This window comes from Schistocerca serialis, chromosome 6, assembly GCF_023864345.2.
Source record: "Schistocerca serialis cubense isolate TAMUIC-IGC-003099 chromosome 6, iqSchSeri2.2, whole genome shotgun sequence".
NCBI classification, from domain to species: domain Eukaryota; kingdom Metazoa; phylum Arthropoda; class Insecta; order Orthoptera; family Acrididae; genus Schistocerca; species Schistocerca serialis.
The window spans coordinates 547171809-547192949 of NC_064643.1; the positions used below are offsets into that span (position 1 = coordinate 547171809).

General features: G+C 41.5%; 1 protein-coding gene across 1 annotated transcript in view; it reads left to right on the forward strand.

Annotated features, from left to right (window-relative positions):
* Window positions 1–3468: 3468 nt before the first annotated feature.
* The window catches only part of LOC126484974 (cytochrome P450 6k1-like), a 91881-nt gene continuing 74208 nt past the window's right edge, over window positions 3469–21141 (forward strand). Inside the window, exon 1 of the mRNA XM_050108578.1 lies at window positions 3469–3554. Within this exon, the coding sequence (XP_049964535.1) occupies window positions 3469–3554 (86 nt within the window). The remainder of the gene's footprint in view (window positions 3555–21141) is intronic.

A 21141-nucleotide genomic window follows, 5' to 3' on the forward strand; every position in this document is an offset into this window, starting at 1 on the left:
TGTAAAAATAGTAAGCAAAGGCAAAATAGAATCTAAATATTGGTATTTTACCATCGACGACGTGTTGATTAGAAGCAGAGCACACGCTCGAATTAAGTAAGGATCCGTGAACAGCGAACCCTGGTGAGGGGGATGCTGTGAACTGCTGAAACCGATGGGAATCTAAAGCTGTTACTTTTCCCGAAAGCATGCAGATCTATTGTATGGTAAATGATGATGGCATCCTCTCGGGTAAAATATTCCGGTGGTAAAACAGTCCCTCATTCTGATCTCAGGACGGAGAACACTCACGAGTAAATCATCTTCAGCAAAAAGAAAACTGCCATTATACGGGTCGGAGCATGTACTGTTAGAGAACCTCAATCAGTCAGGCATGTTAGACGGTTTTAAAGGGGAAACGGATAGGCTGAAGTCAGATAGAGTGGCAATAAGAAAAGTAAGATTGCAGCAAGAACATGACATCTGGTAAGGTGAGCACAGGTTTATAAATACAAAATCAAATAGGGGTAATACAGGAGTAGGTATAATAATGAATAAGAAAATGGAAATGCTGGTAAGCTATTATGAACAGCGGAACAGCACAGTGAAACTATTATGGTAACCAAGACAGACACGAAGTCGACATCTACCATAGTACTACAAGTTTATATGCCAACTAGCGTCTCAGGTGATGAAGCGATTGGAAGTGTGTAAAATGAGATAAAAGAAAATACTCAGTTAGTCAAGGGAGAGGAAAATTTAATTGTGAGAAGGGACTATGATTCAATAGCTGTAATAGGAAGAGAAGGTAAAAAAGTAGGAGAGTATGAAGTGGGATAAAGGTATGTAAGGGAAATACGCCCGATAGAATTTTGCCCCGAGCAAGATTTATTCATCGCAAACACTCGGTTTCAGAACCATGAAAGAAAGGGAAAGGAATGGAATAGAACAACAGGTAGCTTTTAGGGGTGATATAGTAAAAGCAGCAGAGGGTCAAATGGTTAAAAAATTAGGGCCAAGTAGAAATCCTAGGATATCAGAGGAGATACTGAATTTAACTGAAGTAAAAAGTAAATATAAAATTGCAGAAAATGAAGTATGAAAAAGGGAATACGGACTTTTAAAAAATGACGTTGACAGAAAGTGCAAAATGGCTGAGCAGGAATGGCTAGAGGACAAATGCAAGGCTATATGATTAGATATAACTGGCGGAAAGATTGATACCGCCTATACGGAAATTAAAGAGACTTTTGGAGAAAAGAGTAGCATCTATACAAACATTGGGAACTCACATCTATAACTAACGTCTATCAGTATATCGGGTTTCACTAGGCATGGCCTGCACCTCAATAGGTATGGGCTGGGGAGGCTGGCAAAGCTTATAGGTGACAGTGTTGTGGGTGGTGGTGGGATTACTCTTGGAAAAAGTCCTGTAATAGTCAGTGTTAGAGCTGCAACATTTTTAGATTGAAGTCAGCAGATAGGTATACCTGCTTAAAGGAAGTCCCTCTACGAGCTCACCTTCAGAGGACGTCATGATTCCAAGTAGAGAAGGATTTAGCATATTTCATCAAAATATAAGAGGTTTTAGAGATAAAGTTAGTAAACTCCTTATAGATGTTGACTCTGAAATTACTGGTACATCGAAGCACCATTTAAATAATTTGACAATTCAGAGGCTTCCTTTACCAGGATACAGGTTAGCTGCCTGTTTTCCAAGGAGTCCTTGCGGGGTGGAGGAGTGTCCATGTACGTAAAAAACAGTATTCCATTTAAATCCATAGACGTATCAAATCACTGAACTGAACAGATATTTGAATGTTGTACTGGGGCAGTTGAATTTAGTGAAACTAAACTTCTAATTGTTGTTGTTTATAGGTCCCCTAAGTCTGACTTGCCGGCCGCGGTGGTGTAGCGGTTCAAGGCGCTCAGTCCGGAGCCGCGCGACTGCTACGGTCGCAGGTTCGAATCCTGCCTCGGGCATGGATGTGTGTGATGTCCTTAGGTTAGTTAGGTTTAAGTAGTTCTAACTTCTAGGGGACTGATGACCATAGATGTTAAGTCCCATAGTGCTCAGAGCCAAGTCTGACTTCAGAGCAATTCTGCTCAAGCTACAGAGGGTTCTTGATTCACTTTATAGGAAGTACCAGAAATTAGTTACATGTGATGGCTTCAATATTAATTTCGTATACGACTGTGCAAGGAAAAGGATGTTGGCAGATGTCCTAAATTCATATAATCTGATGAAGGCTGTGTTTTTTTCCAATTAGGGTGCAGGGGAACAGTAGCACAGGCATAGACAATATTTTTACTTATTCTTCTTTACTAGACTGGCATTCTGTTAGTTAAAGGGTGAAAGGCCTTTCTGATCATTATGCACAAATATTAACACTAAAAGGCTTTTGTACTCAAACAAATGTCACGTATAATTACAAATTATGTAGAAAGGTTAATCCAACAGCAATATAGAGTTTTTTAAACCTCGTCAAAGAACAAGAGTGGCAGGATGTTCGTAGTGTCGATAACGTAAATGACAAATATAAAGCTTTCGTTAATACATATTTCATGCTCTTTGAGAGTTGCTTTCCATTATAACGTTCCAAATGGGGTACTAGCGGTAAAAGACAGCCTGGGTGGCTGACTAGTCGGATAAGGATATCATGTAGAAAAAAGCGGGAATTATATCAAAATGTTACAAGTAGTCATAATCAAGTTACAGTAGCCACCACAATCAGTACTGTAAGGCGCTTAAAAATGTTATTAGGAAGGCAAAGAGTATGTGGTACGCAAATAGAATAGCTAATTCACAGGATAAAATTAAAACCATATGGTCAGTTGTGAAGGAAGCATCTGGTCAGCAGTACAAGGTCGTCGATATAAAGTCAGTCTGTAGTAAAAATATTTCTGTTACTGGTAAATCAGATATATGTACAGTATTTAACAATCATTTTCTGAGCATTGCTGATGAATTAAATAAAAATTTAGTTTCTACAGCGAATCATATAACTCTCTTGGCTAATGCCTTTCCGAGATTGATGTCTGAAATACTCCTCTGTGATACAGGCATGTGGGAGACTGAGTCAATAATTTAATCATTGAAGACTAAGGACTCTCATGGATATGATGGAGTGCCTAGCAGAATAAGTTTAGCACCTGTTCTAAACTTATTGTGCTAGGCACTCCATCATATCCACGAAAGTCAATAGTCTTCAGTGATTAAAGTACTGTGCTTCACATGTTAGCCCTGTACTTAGCCATATTTGTAATTTTTCGTTTAGGAATGGTCAGTTTCCTGAACGATTAAAGTACTCAGTAGTAAAGCCGCTTTTTAAAAAGGGAGAGAGGTATAATGTAGACAATTTTAGACCTATTTCTATGCCATTAGTGTTTGCTAAAGTTATTGAAAGGACTGTATACAAGGTGTGATTCAGAAGTTTCAAGACTGATTCATTTCTGAGCAGGAGAGCGCGCCCGGACCGGTTCCGCCAGATGGGGGAAGTAGTGGGGGTCCCAGGGAACGAACTGACGCTGCGGCAGTTACCTCCGAACCCTGAAGAGTGCGTATCACTTGCAGCGTGAGTGCATGTCACTGACCTCGGTCGAAAAGTGGGAGAGGCGAAAATGGAGCAACGTTATGTGCTTACGTTTTGCGTGCGACTGAACAAAACAGCCATGGAGACTCTCGATATGATTCAAGAAACCATTTACGAAGAAGCAATGTCCTGTGCAATGGTTTTCATGTTGAACAAACGTTTCGAAGATGGCTGCAGGTATATTGAAGAGGACGACAACTCTGAGAGGCCAACATCAAGCCGAACGGATCAGAATGTGAAGAGAGTGTGGGAACTTTTAAACAACGACTGTCGTCTTAGTACAGTACTAGATTAATTGCCGATGAACTGGGACTCAGTCAGAGTACGGTGTGGAGGATTGTGACGGAGAATTTGGTGATGCAAAAAGTGTGTGCCAAACTGGTGCCAAAAGTTTTGTCGGTGGATCGGAAGACGCGGCACATGACTGTTTGCCAGAAAATGCTCCAACGGTTGAATGTTGATCCGAACCTTCTGGAGAAAGTGGTTGCTGGTGTTGAGACCTGGGTCTACAAGTACGATCCTGAGTCGAAGCGTCAGAGCTCAGAATGGCACACTGCTTCCTTGCCGAAGTCCAAGAAAGCTCGCATGAGCAGGCCGTGTGTGAAGTGCATGCTCATTGTTTTTTTATGGTAAAGGAGTGATTCACAAGGAGTTTGTTGCTCATGGACAGCCTGTCACAGGTGACTTTTACGCTGGAGTGCTCCGCCGCTTGAGAGATCGACTTCGCCGCGTCCACCCAGTGATCAACGGTGATAGGATTCTCAATCACGACCACGCACCCGCTCACACGTCGCGCACCGCTACCGAAGTTTTGGTCAAGTTCAACGTGACAACAATTCCGCAGCCACCCTACAGCCACGACTTCGCTCCAAGTGACTTTTTCCACTTCCCCCGAATCAAGACAGGCCTAAAAGGGAAGCGATTCGACTCCATCGACGCCATCCAGCAGGCTTCGACGAAATCCCTTGACAGCATGAAGACCGAGGCCTTCCAGAAGGGCTATGAACAGTGGAAGACGCTCTGGCAGCGCTGTGTTGATGCTGAAGGATCATATTTTGAAGAATTTTAGTCCGCTGTACTTAAATATCCAATAAATTTCTAGTTCTAAGTGTTGAAACTTTTGAATCGCACCCTGTATGTGAGGTTAGCTGATCACTTTATATCACATAATTTGTTATCAAGGCCTTAGAAGTCGTTTTAACAACTGAAAATGCTATATTCTATTTTCTCTGTGAGGTACTGGGTGGTTTAAACAAATGATAACACTAACTTAGTAGTAAAGGTCGTTGGGTGCAACATTCGCTTGGTTTCAAACAGTGCAGTTCATGACACAGGGTCATGGCTTGTAGAGAATATATTAACGCTAAATCAGAGTAAGACTCAGTTTTTACAGTTTCTAACACTTAATTCAACAAAACCAACGTTTTAATTTCACGGAATGGGCATATGATTAGTGAAACAAAAACAGTTCAAATTTCTAGGTGTTCAGATAGATAGTAAACTACCTTGGAAAACCCACGTTCACGATCTTGTTCAAAGATTTAATGCTGCTATTTTTATTATTCGATCGGTATCAGAAGTGAGTCATCGTTCGACACAAAAATTAGTCTACTTTGCTTATTTTCATTCGCTTATGTCGTATAGTATTATATTTTGGGGTAACTCTTCCTATTCTCAGAGGATATTTTTGGCTCAGCAACGGATGGTTTGGGCAATAAGTGGTGTGAGTTCACGAACCTCTTGTCGACCCCTGTTCACGAGTCTGGGTATTTTGAAATTGGCCTCTCAATACATATATATCTTACTGTCATTTCTTGTTAATAGTTTTAGCTTATTCCCAAGAATAAGCAGCTTTCCCTCAGTTAATACTCGGCAGAAATCAAACCTGCATCTGGATCGGACTTTCTTAACTCTTGTGCAGAAAGATATGCGATATACTGCTGCATCCATTTTCAATAACCTACCACTAGAATTCAAAAATCTTAGCAGTAATCCGCGCGCTATCAAATCGGAACTGAAAAGTTTCCTCGTGTGTCACTCGTTCTATTCTGTGGAGGAGTTTCTTGAAAAATTAAGCTCATTCTTGATGTATTGTTGGTTGCGTGTACTTAAACTTATGGATTGACTTTTTTCGCGTTCAAAAACATTTTATTTTTATATGTTATTACTTTTAGTTGTAATTTCATGTACTGACACGTTCCATGACCTTAGAGGTTTGCTCCTCAATTTGGAATTTGACGTGTAACTAAATACAATAAATAAACATGGAAAACCAGCACTATACATAGCAGGAAAAGCTGGAAGGTGGAGAGCATACCGAGGATCTATACAAGGGAAATGAGCTTGAAGGCACTATTACGAAAGGGAAGTAGATGAAGATGAGACGGGAAATATATGACAGTGCGACAAATAATTTGACAGAGCCCTGGAAAACCTAAGCCGAAACAAGGTACCTGGAGTGGACGTCATTCCCTCAGCAAGAAGAACGTAAAAATTCCGAAGACAGCAGGTGCTGACAGGTGTGAATTTTACCGAACTATAAGTTTAATATGTCATGGTTACAGTGTACTGTCAATAATTATTTACAGAAGAATGGATAAACTGGTAGAAGCCGAGTTTGGAGAAGCTCAGTTTGGGTTAAATATGTGAACACGCGAGGCAGTATTGACCTATGACTTCCCTGAGGAGATAGGTTAGGGAAAGGTAAACTTACGTTTATACCATTTCTGAACTTAGAGGAAGGTTTTGACAATGCTCCCTGGAATTCATTCTTTGAAATTCTGGAGACAGCAGCGGTAAAATACATTAAGGGAAACGTTCCAACTTGTACAGAAACCACATGGCAGTTGCAACTGTCGAAAGGGAAGCAGACCGGGTCGTAGCCTATGCCCAGTGTAATTCAATGTGTACAATGAGCACGCAGTAAAGGGCAAAAAATGGAGAAGTAATTAAAGCTGAGTGAGAAGAAATAAAAACTTTGAGATTTGCCGATGACATTGTAATTCTGTCAGAACGGCAAAGGACTTGGAAGAGCAGCTGATCGTTATGGACAGTGTTGAAAGAAATCGAAACCATGGTAATGGAATGTAACCAAATTACAAGGGGCGTTCAAAAAGAAACGAGCAGGAGGCATAATTTCAGAAACCTGTACCTGTATGTTAGAAGTATTGACCCTGGCTGTTGAGACACTTGTGCCACTGTGACACAAGGTGGTGAATGGCTGTCTCATAAAATTCCCAGGGCTGCGATGTTAACAAGTTCCGCACGTACAGCTGGACGTCGTCGTCAGAGGTGAATCGTTTGCCCCTCAGAGCCTTTTTAAGGGGACCAAAAATGGCGTAGTCACAGGGAGAGAGCTCCGGACTGTGTGGAGGGTGGCCGAGAACCTCCCATTTGAATTTCTGATGGAGTGCCGCAACTGTGTTGGCCGTATAAGGCTTTGCATTGTCTTGGAGCAGAATGACCCTACGGGTGAGATTACCTGTTCGTTTTGATTTGATCGCTTTGCGAAGGGTGGTCGAGGTTTGCAAGTAAAACTGGGCATTCACTGTTGTCCCGTGCTGCAGGAAGTGAATCAGATGGGGGCCATCCTGGTCAAAAACGAACGTCAGTATAACCTTCCCTGGCAGCGTTGGACGATTGATGCATGCTGCTGCTAGCTCTGTATAGTCATGTGACGTGCACGCGTACCCTCTAGCGATGAGCTGTGAACTTCCACGCTCTGTTCAGAACCACACCTCGCTACACACGCCACGATATTACCCTCCTGTCACTGGTTTGCGCATTCCAGACTCCAGCTCGTTTCGTTTTGAACGCCCCTTGCAAATCAAGCGATGCCGAGGGATTTATATTACGAAATGATACACTAAAAGTGGTATATGTATTTTGCTGCTTGGGCAGTAAAATAGCTGACGATGTTCGAAGTACAGAGGATATAAATTATAGACTGACAGTAAAAGTGTTTCTGAAGAAGGGAAATTTTTGAACATCAAATATAAATGTGTCAGGAAGTATTTTATGAACGTATTTGTCTGGTGAGTAGTCTTTTATGGCAGTGAGACGAGGACGATAAGCCATTCAGACAAGAGGAAAATAGAAACTTTTGAAACGTGGTGTTATAGAAGAATGCTGAAGATTAGATGGGCAAATCTTGCGACGAATGAGATAGGCGCTACCGAATAGAAGTGAGGAGGAAAAAAACTTGGGACTAAACTTGACTAGAAAAACAGATAGTTTGATAGGACACATTCTAAGACATCAGGCAATCGTTAATTTATTATTCTGTGGAAGAGTGAGTGGCAAAAATTGTAGAGACCAAGAGATGAATAGAGTATTCAGGTTCGAATGGATGTACCTTGCAGTAAGCAATCGTTAATTTATTATTCTGTGGAAGAGTGAGTGGCAAAAATTGTAGAGACCAAGAGATGAATACAATATTCAGGTTCGAATGGATGTACCACGCAATAATCGCTCGTAGATGAAAAGGCTTGCACAGTACCCTAGGAGCTGCGTGAAACCAGTCTTCGGAGTGAAGACCCCAACAACAGGGAAGGAAATCAATTGTGCCCTTTCTGAGGAACCCACACGGCACTCGCCGAAAGCAATTTAGAGGAATTACAGAAAAGCTATCGACATTTGAACCATCGTTTCAGCAATACGTGCTTTTTCAAGAAATAATAAATTATTCCAACAAAAAAGTAAAAACTATTTGGAACATTGTAACTATTGCATGAAATCTGCCTAATATGGCCAGGAAATTCTTCTAAAAATATCTTGCTTTTGCAACATGTGCATATACACGACTGTTTCAAGACTTCATGCTGATAGACACAAAATATCGAACGTTTTCTATACATGCGAAAACAGAAAGCACTTCGCATGGCTACTTTGTACGAGCATGTATAATTTGCCGTATTCCTATTTTCTTGCATTTACAAAATTTATAAAATTCATTTTCCTCTAGCACAAACCGCTTCAGGCGAAAAGCGATAAACGGTGACCGGTCTACGAAATAAAATTACCCCAAATATAACTGCTGAGTAGAAGATCTCTTTGTCCATTAAACCTGCATGCTTGTGAGAATTTATGTCATGTGTCCGCAGAAAGACGTAATCGAAATGGCGCCAGTGTTATGTGCGCCAATGATTGTCAGATGTCATATGTTCTTTGATGGGATAGCTCGCGCCCTGTTTTCGTTGCTCCATGCTCTTGCTGCATTTCACGGTCTTCTTAAGATTTTGCTGAACAGGGCAGAAACATTCATGTTACTAACCGTTCGACTTTTCTCACACTGTTGCAGAACAATGGTGCAGGCCGCTGAGAAGGCTCCTGTACTGCTGAAAACTGCTTCATGTCGCAGAGGATGTGAGGAAAATAAACGCTCTAAAATTAAAGAAATTGTCCAGTAGTGACAGCAAGGGCGTAGCTGGGCTGTGGCGTCCGATCTAATGATTCCGAGGATGAGGTGTCTCTGCTGACCTAAATAATTAAATAAGAAAAATTTAAATGGGAAGGAAAGGTGAAAATTTTTATAAAATTGTTCAGTAAAGAAAAGCCATTCGCTGTGTTAAAATAATGAAACACTGTTTAGAAAATCATTCTGAGTTTAGGGTATGAGAATCAGTTATCGCCTTTACCATATTGAAAGATGATGTTCTAAAGGCAATTATCTGAATGTATAGAACTAAAAGGAGGAGAAGTCAGCAAGTAGTTTTGGGCAAGGACATGACGCATCATTCGTGATTTATGGCATCCACAACGGTGCGCATAAAAGGATAGAGTCAAAATTTCAACAGAGTTCTTAAAGGCGCAGCACATGCTACGAGGCTGACCAAACAGCAATCATAAAGTCGGTCTCGGCTACATGATGGAGCGTTTCGTTGAGCTGAGAATACGATGAGCATGCTCGAGCGGTGAAAATTGGGGGTGGGGGGGGGGGGGGGGGAGAGGGAAGGAGGGAACTAACTTTAGGAACTTGGGCCGCGGCTCCCAAGACTATAGTTTGGCTCAGCTGTCAACTTAATATTATCGATGAATTCACATGGATTCACGCCCCACTCACGGCCTTTAATTCTTTAGAGGGTGACAATCCGATTGAGTAATTTTACGACAGAAATTTGAAGTCAAAGTCTGGGATATCCGCTCGAATATTAATTGCATTTGCAGCGTCCTAACTGTGTAAAGCCAGGTTTAGGGCGGTCAGTGAAATACACTATTTGATCAGAAGTATCCGGCAACATATTAGTGGCCATTAATATGTCGTTGTCCACCCTTCGTCTTTATGAATACTTGAAATCTGCTGGGGACACCTTCAGTAAGGTGTCTGAATTTCTCTGGAGAAATGGCAGCTCCTTCTTCCTTAAGAGCCGAAACCAGAGAAACAAGTGATGCTGAACGCCGGTATCTGGAGCGAAATCGATGTTCCAAATCGTAGTAAAGGGGTTCCATTTGGTTCAGGTCTGGACTCTGGACAGGCCAGCCCATTTCAAGTGTTTTCTAGGGAGCACACTGTGCTCATGCGGGAGCGATCTAGATGGTTGTAAAACAATAAATTGGTAGTCAATCTCGCAGGAATTCTTTTTATTCCATGATTACCGATTTCGGCGAAACTAAAGCCGCCATCATCGGATCTTAGAATACATACAGGTTACAACATCAAGGCAAACAATGGTGATATTAATAGAGGCCTAAAACACGCAGGCCTTACAAAATTGTTATAAGTAGCACATAGGCGTCCAAAAGATATGACATTATACATGTTAAGTGTCATCTCTCTTGCACATTATAAATGTTAAGTGTCATCTGTCTTGGACGCCTACGTGCTACTTATGAGAATCTTGTAAGGCCTGCGTGTTATAGGCAACTATTAATATCACCATTGTTTGCCTTGATGTTGTAACCTGTATGTGTCCTAAGATCCGATGATAGCGGCTTTAGTTTCACCGAAACTGGTAATCATGGAATAAAAACAATTCCTGCGATCTTGGCTACCAGTTTATTGTTTTACATTTCAAATATGTTACTGTTCGCAAAACAATGCTTGATAGATGCTGATTTATGACAGGTTTACATTGTCATGCTGATATAAGGATGGTCTCTCCCTATTCTACTTCGTACAGAATGCTGTGAAGTGTGTTCATATTCTTCCACACTCAGCGTTTCCTTAATCGCAATAACGGGACTACACCCTAACGATGAAAAACAACCCCTTACTGTAGTACCACCTGCTCCATACTTTATTCTTTTGGCGTTACACATGATGGGAAGCAACGTTGTCCAAGCACTAGAGAAACCGAAACCATTTCATCAGATTGTCGCAGGGTACAGCGTGTTTCATCACTCCAAATCACTAGTTTCCAGTCATCCACTATCCAGTGACGTCACTCTCACACCACCTCAGACGTCGCTTAGCGTTCACGACAGAAATGTGTCGCTTATGAAGAGTTGCTCTACCGCCGTACCCCACTCTAACTCCCTACGCACAATCGTTGTTCTAGCTAGTGGTAGCCCTTAGGAACCCACAAGCGTATCTTTGCATTGATTTTACGCGATTTTTTACCAACACGCTCCGCAATGCTCGACGGTTCCTCGACCAACAATATTATCTTGGAACTCTTCCATTTGATCCGTGCTTGCATAGAAAAACAGTAATATCACAAACTGAGTCCGCCTTGATGCAAAACACCTTGTTATTCGTTTTTTTCCTTATTATCCCAAACCAGTTTCGGCGACAAATATCACCATCATCACTGTTATTTTTTATCTAAAACATGCAGAAAATGGTATGGTTGTACAAACACAGTTAAACATTATTACATTTTTACAAATCGTCTTTTGAAATGTAGTTTTATATTGAACCCTTTCATACTACCTTATTTATTGTATACTACAGCATGTTTTAAGCAATTATTGGCGCTGTTTGTGATATATTTTCTGTGCTCTTTTTTCTGTTGCCGTCTTTTTACTTAGCGAACATCATGTCATCTGCAACCATGTGAGCGGCTTGTTTACTAACAGCCGCTCACATGGTTCAAAATGGTTCAAATGGCTCTGAGCACTATGGGACTTTACATCTGAGGTCATCAGTCCCCTAGAACTTAGAACTACTTAAACCTAAGTAACCTAAGGACACCACACACATCCATGCCCGAGGCAGGATTCGAACCTGCGAGCGTAGCGGTCGCGGTCGCGCGGTTCCAGACTGAAGCGCCTAGAACCGCTCGGCCACTTTGGCCGGCCGCTCACATGGTTCCTTGGCCGTCAATACATAAGGTCTCCTGGTCTTGGTTTAGCTCTGGTTGTTCCTCTGCGTTTCCACTTCACAGTCACACCACCAACAGTTGACCAGCGCAGCTGTGATGGGTTGAGATGTCTCTGATGGATTTGTTATCAGCTGATATCGAATGAACAGCCCATTTTCGAAGTCACCGAGCTCTCCCGTTCCACCAGATCTGCTGCCACTACTTCTCTAGTAACACAACCATATTCTCGGTTTCTCTTTATACTGGCAGGTCCATCTCTTGCGACATCTAGTGATCAGTTCTATAATTCATATGGTTGTTCATATGCTTTTTACCAGATGGTGTGCAGAGTAAAGGCTGAGTCCAGCAGTAAATGAGGCTAGCAGTGTATGATTTGAGAAGGTGAGTGGTTAGAAAGTAGTACATTTTTCCCATATATTACGTTATTCATATATCTGTTATATCACTTGCTTCTGAATGAAAATCACTTGTTTCATTTATCATTACATTTCAAACAAACCCAATCGCATCAACTGCACACTTCGTCTGCTTTAGACAGATATATTTTGGCTTAGGGCATCATGGTGAAATTTTGATATATCGAGGGCGTCAGGACCAAAAACATTTGCGATACACAGCTTCAAAATATTCACCTGAACTTACTCGTAAGCATACAATAAAGATTTACAGACGTTTTAAAGCCGTAGGTATAAGCCAATTATACATAATGGAAAAACGTTTTACAACGAGTATCAACCGCTTCCTGAAACCATAGCATTCATTGCACTCAGTGTTCTGTCATAAGTGACTCATTAATAAATACTTGAACAGTTCTGTGGTAGAGGACCAAGAAGGAAATTTACAAACATCATATTTTCTTCAGACTAATTTTGAGGCTCTGAGTTACCGCTCGATAACAGCTGCAAGAACCGTAGTGTACAAATAAGATACTCATTCGTCATCTAGCTATAAATTAATAAGACTCATGGTTATAGGCCACAGCAAAATTATTTAAACGCCGTCTGAATGGTAATTAGTATTAATACCACCATTTCCAGCGCGTGTATTTGACACGATTTCTCCGTTCCAGATTACTTAAAGATGTTGAAAAATGGTTCAAATGGCTCTGGGCACTGTGGGATTTAACTGCTGTGATCATCAGTCCCCTTGAACTTAGAACTACTTAAACCTAACTAACCTAAGGACAGCATACACATCCATGCCCGAGGCAGGATTCGAACCTGCGACCGTAGCGGTCGCGCAGTTCCAGACTGTAGCGCCTAGAACCGGCCACTCCCGCCGGCTACTTAAAGATGTCTTATCGGTTGCGGAGTATATTTTCGTTGGAATTGTGTAAAGAGCGCTCCTCGAAACAGTGAAAGAACCTTACGTATTCCACTGTGTCTTGAAAACAGTTCTGCGTGTCGCTAGATTCTTTTACATGTTTGATAGATATACAGTTGTTTATCGTCATTCCAATAGCTCATCTCTATGAGATTTTTTTCAAAGTGGAAAGAAAGAGACTGGTTGTCAACGTATAACGGAATTCAGTTGATAAGGAACAGCTTCTTACCGAAGTTTAGTATCACAGAAATTCACAAGAAAAATGCTGAGTCGGCATGAAACGACTCGCCACCAGGATATTCCGGCAACATATCCGTATAGAGAGATTGCCCGATAGATATCGGAGATAAGATGATCCTACGTGTATAGCGGCTATTTTCCGTCCCCTCACTCAAAGACCACGTGGTAAAATCCGGTATCTCAGCCTCCAGAAATCCGAGTCATATAAATTGCAGCGCCATTCACAGCCTCGTTAATAGCTTAGTTTGTCGCCGAAGGAGCAGGAGACGTCGTCCGGAATACTGGTGGTACCCGTCTACTATCAAGTAAGTGGCTTAAAGTATGTCACTTTCTGTCTCCTGCGACTCATCGAACGCTTTCAAGCGTCACACTTGCTTTGCACTGATGGAATGCTGCTGGTTTATCCCCGATGCGATACCTAACTATGAACTAAACTTAATTAGTGTACAAAATATTTCATCAGGTGAACATCCGCAATTGGAGAACATATTTATAGAATAGCAATCTGCTTCCATTGCTAGTAATATTCTTAATTTATTTCTCGACCGGTTTCGAAGCTTAAGGCTTCATCTTCAGGTGCCACCAGTATAATTATGAGGAGATGAACGTGTGGTGGTCGGGCTAGTCAGTCATTGGGGATCACACCCATGCCAAAGGGGGAGCGTAGGAGGGTGGGAGCGTAGGAGGGTGGGAGCGTAGGAGGGTGGGAGCGTAGGACCAGCTACCTCAGCGCCCGCCTGACTGCACGACACGGAACTGAACAGCAAATGGCCACTGCGAATAATTGTACTTGTTTACACAAATAGTGCTCGTTAATGGATTCGAACCGACAGGTTCTTCTTCAGATGGCTGTCCACGTTTATCTAACACCTGCTACTACTTACATTAGTTTTTGGAAAAAACGACCAATAAATAATGTAAACAGCAACAAATGTAATACACACGTCAACAGCTATCTGAAAATAAGCCTGTCGGTTCGGAACTGGTAATGGCGCTATTTATGTCAATAAATAGCATTATTCATTGTGGATGGTTACTGTTTGGTTCTTTGCAAGACACAACATGTAAAAAAATTCTTATTGGCACTTAGAACCAACCATTTTCCTTGTATGACACTGAGGAAGTTCTTAATAAACTATTTATTCCCTAATTTCTATCATTATTATTATGTACTGATGGGACAAAAAATAGCTCTGAGCACTATGGGACTTAACATCTGAGGTCATCAGTCACCTAGAACTTAGAACTACTTAAACCTAACTAAGGACACACACACATCCATGCCCGAGGCAGGATTGGAACCTGCGACCGTACAGTCGCGTGGTTCCAGACTGAAGCACCTATAACCGCTCGGCCACAAGGGCTGCTACTAATGGGACAGGCAGTATAAATCTGTAGTATCAGAATACCTTCTCAATATTTTTGACACAAACAGAGCTACCTTGTTTTTTCATTCTTCCGGCAAATCTTAGATTTCGCACTTAGAACGGCTTCAATTTCTACTCATCATTTAAATTCAACTGTATATAAACCTTTATCCACTTGTGAATGTTAGATGGTTGTTGATTATGGGGTGAAGACTAGCCACTAAGGATCATCAAATAAAGACCAGTCTTCCCAAATTTATTAAACACTGAGATACAGACATTGTTGTTGTAGTCTTCAGTCCTGAGACTGGTTTCATGCAGCTTTCCATGCTACTCTATCTTGTGCAAGCTTCTTCATCTCCCAGAACCTACTGCAGCCTACATCCTTCTGAATCTGCTTGGTGTATTCATCTCTTGGTCTCCCTCTACGATTTTTACCCTCCACGCTGCCCTCCAATACTAAATTGGTGATCCCTCGATGTCTCAGAACATATCCTACCAACCGATCCCTTCTTCTAGTCGAGTTGTGCCACAAGCTCCTCTTCTCCCCAATTATATTCAATACCTCCTCAGTTATGTGATCTACCCATCTAATCTTCAGCATTCTTCTATAGCACCACATTTCGAAAGCTTCTATTCTCTTCTTGTCTAAACTATTTATTGTCCACGTTTCACTTCCATACATGGCTACACTCCATACAAATACTTTCAGAAACGACTTCCTGACATTTAAATCTATAGTCGATGTTAACAAATTTTTCTTCTTCAGAAATACTTTCCTTGCCATTGATAGTATACATTTTATATCCTCTCTACTTCGAACATCATCAGTTATTTTGTTCCCCAAATAGCAAAAACTCCTATACTACTTTAACTGTCTCATTCCCTAATCTAATTCCCGCAGCATCACCCGACTTAATTCGACTACATTCCATTATCCTCGTTTTGCTTTTGTTTCAAGACACTGTCCATTCCGTTCAGCTGCTCTTCCAAGTCCTTTGCTGTCTCTGACAGAATTACAATGTCATCGGCGAACCTCAAAGTTTTTATTGCTTCACCATGGGTTTTAATACCTACTCCGAACTTTTCTTTTGTTTCCTTTATTGCTTGCTTAATATATAGATTGAATAACATCGGGGGTAGACTACAACCCTGTCTCACTCCCTTCCCAACCACTGCTTCCCTTACATACCCCTCGACTCTTATAACTGCCATCTGGTTTCTGTACAAATTGTAAATAGCCTTTCGCTCCCTGTATTTTACCCATGCCACCTTCAGAATTTGAAAGAGATTATTCCAATCAACATTGTCAAAAGCTTTCTCTAAGTCTACAAATGTTAGAAACGTAGGTTTGCCTTTCCTTAATCTTTCTTCTAAGATAAGTCGTAGGGTCAGTATTGCTTGACGTGTTGCAACATTTCTACGGAATCCAAACTGATCTTCCCCGAGGTCGGCTTCTATCAGTTTTTCCATTCGTCTGTAAAGAATTCGCGTTAGTATTTTGCAGCTGTGACTTATTAAACTGATAGTTCGGTAATTTTCACATCTGTCAACACCTGCTTTCTTTGGGATTAGAAATATTAAATTCTTCTTGAAGTCTGAAGGTGTTTCGCTTGTCTCATACATCTTGCTCACTAAATGGTAGAGTTTTGTCAGGACTGGCTCTCCCAAGGCTGCCAGTAGTTCTAATGGAATGTTGTCTATTCCCGGGGCCTTGTTTCGACTCAGATATTTCAGTGCTCTGTCAAACTCTTAACGCAGTGTCGTAACTCCCATTTCCTCTTCATCTACATCCTCTTCCATTTCCATAATATTGTCCTCAAGTACATCGCCCTTGTATAGACCCTCTATATACGCCTTCCACCTTTCTGCTTTCCCTTCTTTGCTTAGAACTGAGTTTCCATTTGAGCTCTTAATATTTATACAAGTGGTTCTTTTTTCTCCAAAGGTCTCTTTAATTTCCCTGTAGGCAGTATCTATCTTACCCCTAGTGAGATAATCTCTACATCCTTACATTTGTCCTCTAGCCATCCCTGCTTAGCCATTTTGCACTTCCTGTCGATATCATTTTTGAGACGTTTGTATTCCTTTTTGCCTGCTTCATTTACTGCATTTTTATATTTTCTCCTTTCATAAATTACATTCAATATTTCTTCTGTTACCCAAGGGTTTCTACTAGCCCTCGTCTTTGTACCTATTTGACCCTCTGGTGCCTTCACTATTTCATCCCTCAAAGCTACCTCAAAGCTACCATACAGACATAATCACTTGTTAATGGAACTGTGTTTTCTTCTGTGTTTGCAGCAGAATACATCATCTACATGAGAAAAATTCTGCGAAAACGCTCCTTTGTAGGTCTGGCAATAAAGTACGCACTAAAATCACGCTTGAATTGGGGATTGTTGTACTAGTGTTTACCGCCACGGCTGTCAGGCGGACAGCAAAGCAAAATTTGAAAACAAACTGAAAAAGTTTCTGCTTGACTACTCTTTATATTCTGTAGAAGGATTTCTATTATCGTAATGTGTAAAAGGTGGTGGTAGCAATTATTAACGCACATCTATGTATCTTGTTTCTTAAAAAGAAAACGAACCTTTGAAACATTCAATATGTAGCCACAGACGCAAATTAATTTGCAATGAATGTAAAATGACAAGTTCCACATCATTACGATTTATCTTGCAAAATAATTCACGTGACATGAAACTAACTAACCGACTGAATAGTACACCGTCCAGAAGTTTAATCCTGATGTTTACGCCTCTCTAGAAGTAAAGGATAGTAAATTTCCACCTTAGTATCTAATCTGGGCTTTACTACGATCGCAACAACAGCACAAAAATCCTCTTACTCAATCTATTGATTTTGTGCAAATACGAATCTGCTCTGTTGCCTTGATGTCATTCTTGAAATTCTAAAAAACTAATTGTTTCTGTTCATAGCAACTATAGCTATAGATTTTAATTTATTCCACCTTCCTGGTGTTGGGTCTTATCATTCCACCAGGGAGTGATTTGTTACTGTTTAGTACTTCCCCTGCACTCCCTGTCTTCAGTCAGCCGGTACGTCTAGTCAACGCCTATGTTCTGTCAGACTTTTATAAGCAAACGAAAATGTTTTCCTGCGATTTGCACCTCCCGCTGACAGTTTTTTCCTTGTTTGCGAATTAATAGCAGCTTTTCTAAACTCCACCTTCTGCAAAACACGATTTTTTTCTGTTTTCCGTCCTTTACCTTGCAAGGCTCCCCGGGGTTAGAGTTCTAGACAAACCTTTTTGCCACTGGCATGCTCTGTGTATCCCCTCTCGAGACACAGGTCCCTCACATCGGTCCAGGTCCAGGTAAAGAAACTGTGCGCAAGGAAACGGAAGGAAAACGTTGGCTCTAACAAGCAGACTGTAGCAGTGTAGCCTTATTAACCATTAAAAAAATTACTAAGTAGTGATGGAGACTGTCAGCTACTCTAATGAAGCAACGCTTACAAATTAAATACATTTATTGGGTATGAAGACAATGATTGTTCAGAACAAACAATATTATCAAATATAGTCACCTAAGAATGAGTGCATAAACACACATGAGCGTATGGCAACTGTGGATCATCAGAGGGAAAGGACTGGAAAAGTTATCATAAAACAGGCCGAACGAACAAGAAACTGTTTTAAGTAACTGCTAATCGCGAAACTGAAGTGTCGGTGACGACTGCATTGCAAGGTTAAGGAGTAAAGAGAAATAGTACCCGAAAGAGTAAAATCACGGCCGAAAGGACACCACACTGTGATTTATAAATCTGAACTAAAACGCCGATCATCCCGTACGAACTTCGTACGCCATTGCTGCGACACTTGCATCATTTATGGGAGACGAGAGGCGGTGACGTCGCAGACGGCGACTGATATTGGCATTATGCAGCCCGTCTGCTCGTAGTAAACTGGCCCTCTCACGGTGAAGAACTATGTTCTCTATTCCTATCAATGACTAAGTGTGTTCACTATGGCTCCAGGCGGAGAAGTGCGTTTACTATGGCTCTCGGTTCTTTCGTGGTGCGAGCCCGCCAGAAGTGCTATTTTGGCCAGTCTGAAACTGCATATTCTATTCCAACAAACAGAAACGTCCTTACAATTTTGTTCTGGAAGATTTGGAGTCGCTTCTTGGAAGATTCCGAACGCCAACCTATCCCACTCCTCCTTTCAGAAATTTGCGAGTGCCGTCCTATGACGCATCACTGTTCCCTAGGATACCGGACTGCAACCTATCAGAGGGTGACCCACCAAAAGCTTCATATAACGTTGTCTTGTCAATGTTTACGCTCAAGGCGTCAGCAGCCGTTGATGCTAGACAAAAGACTCATCTGTGGAGCCGCCCAGTGGTTACTGCACAACACTGCGATGTTATCGCACGGGGTACGCCATTTGCGTGGGTGGTCTGTCCTTTGGAGAAACTGTTGTATTTATATTTGCCTACTCGAGGACAGGGAGAGCTCGCTGAAGTCAGCACGCAAGTGCATTCTTTCCCGAGTGTTGTTAATTACCGTATGTCAAAGACGCCCGCTGCCCTCTGCCGCCGTAAATGCGATAGCGAGCGGTCGCTCACAGGAGTCGGGTAGCCGCCGCTGCTCCCCCGAGCGCATCCTGTCAGTTGCCTCGTCCACTGAAGGCAGGTCAAGGCGAGCAGAAACTGTAAGGGCCGTGTCTTTGCTTCCCGCTAACTACTAGAATGAATTTAGCGTTCACTTAACAACTAAGACAATTTGAAGGAAATTCTCGACAATCGTCACCCACTCTTAACGGACAATGGCACTACTCTGGTATACAGCTGAATTTATTGATTACTAACCGCCCCGATAACTGAGTGGTCAGCGTGACGCACTGCCGTCCTACGGACCTGGGTTCAATTTCCGGCTGGGTCGGAGATTTCCTCCGCTCAGGGACTGGGTGTTGTGTTGTCTTCATCAGCATTTCATCCCCATCCGGCGCGTAGGTCGCCCAATGGGGCGTCCAATGTACTAAGACCTGCACCAAGGCGGCCGGACCTGCCCCGCAAGGGGCCTCCCGGCCAATGACGCCAGTCGCTCATTTCATTTCCATATTGATTATTTAGACCTATCATACCAATGGATTAAGTGTACTGATTAAAAAAAGGAAGTGAAACATGAGGCTGGCTGCAGCTTGACATATTTCAACAAGTTTCGGCATCTATGTGTCACCTTCAATGTGTCTCGTTTTATTTTTGTAAAAATATTTTACGAATATTGTGGGTGGTTTTATATTTTAGGCCTGATGTGTATATTTTTTTGTATTCCTCGCCTAAAACTGTATATATGTGGTGTATCTGCTGGGGAAAACGTTTAGGACTGCACCGGTAGCTTTGTAGATCGCTGTCTGTGTGGGCAATGCACTACCGGATTATAGTAGCTGTTGTCTTGAGTCGATGTGTTGTCGGTTGAGTCGGTGGTACACCATCGCTTTAAACCCCAAAGATTAAATACAGAAATATTCCTCAAACCCTTATTTAGTAGTCAGTGACTTTAGTGATAGTTAAAGATATCTGTAGTTTTTGTTAATGTGTCTGTTTAATAAGGTTTAATAAAACAGACGGAAGACATGGGAATTAATAGGATAAAATCATTTATGATAATACTGTGGGCTAAACCAGGTAGCTATAGTTCATACCAAAGAAAGTGCACTCAGAAATTATTGGCCTCACATATATTTGCAGATACAAATAAAAACAGTTAATCAAAGTTTAATTTATGTAGTTCAAAGTATGTTGTTATCTAGGGCGTGCAGAGCATTGAACACAGCAAGTATTACGAGCAAAATTCATCTAACTGCACATTAACTCACAAAAACAGTAAGAAAACTTCAAGGAAAGAAAGTATGGTTTCTCACTGCCAATAGCTATGTAAACCAAAGTTCGATATTACCAACAATCACCACGCTAAAATCATCCTGCAAGATCACCAGACAAAATACAGATAATAAATTCAGGAAACGGAATATTCGCATTTCATAGCTGCCTTCAATTCCGTAAACCAAACGACACGCTTATATATGTACATATACAGGGTGGTCCATTGATAATGACCGGGCCAAATATCTCACGAAATAAGCATCAAACGAAAAAACTACAAAGCACGAAACTTGTCTAGCTTGAAGGGGGAAACCAGATGGCGCTATGGTTGGCCCGCTAGATGGCGCTGCCATAGGTCAAACGGATATCAACTGCGTTTTTTTTAAATAGGAACCTCCATTTTTTATTACCTATTTGTGTAGTACGTAAAGAAATGTGAATGTTTTAGTTGGACCACTTTTTTCGCTTTGTGATAGATGGCGCTGTAATACTCACAAACATATGGCTCACAATTTTAGACGAACAG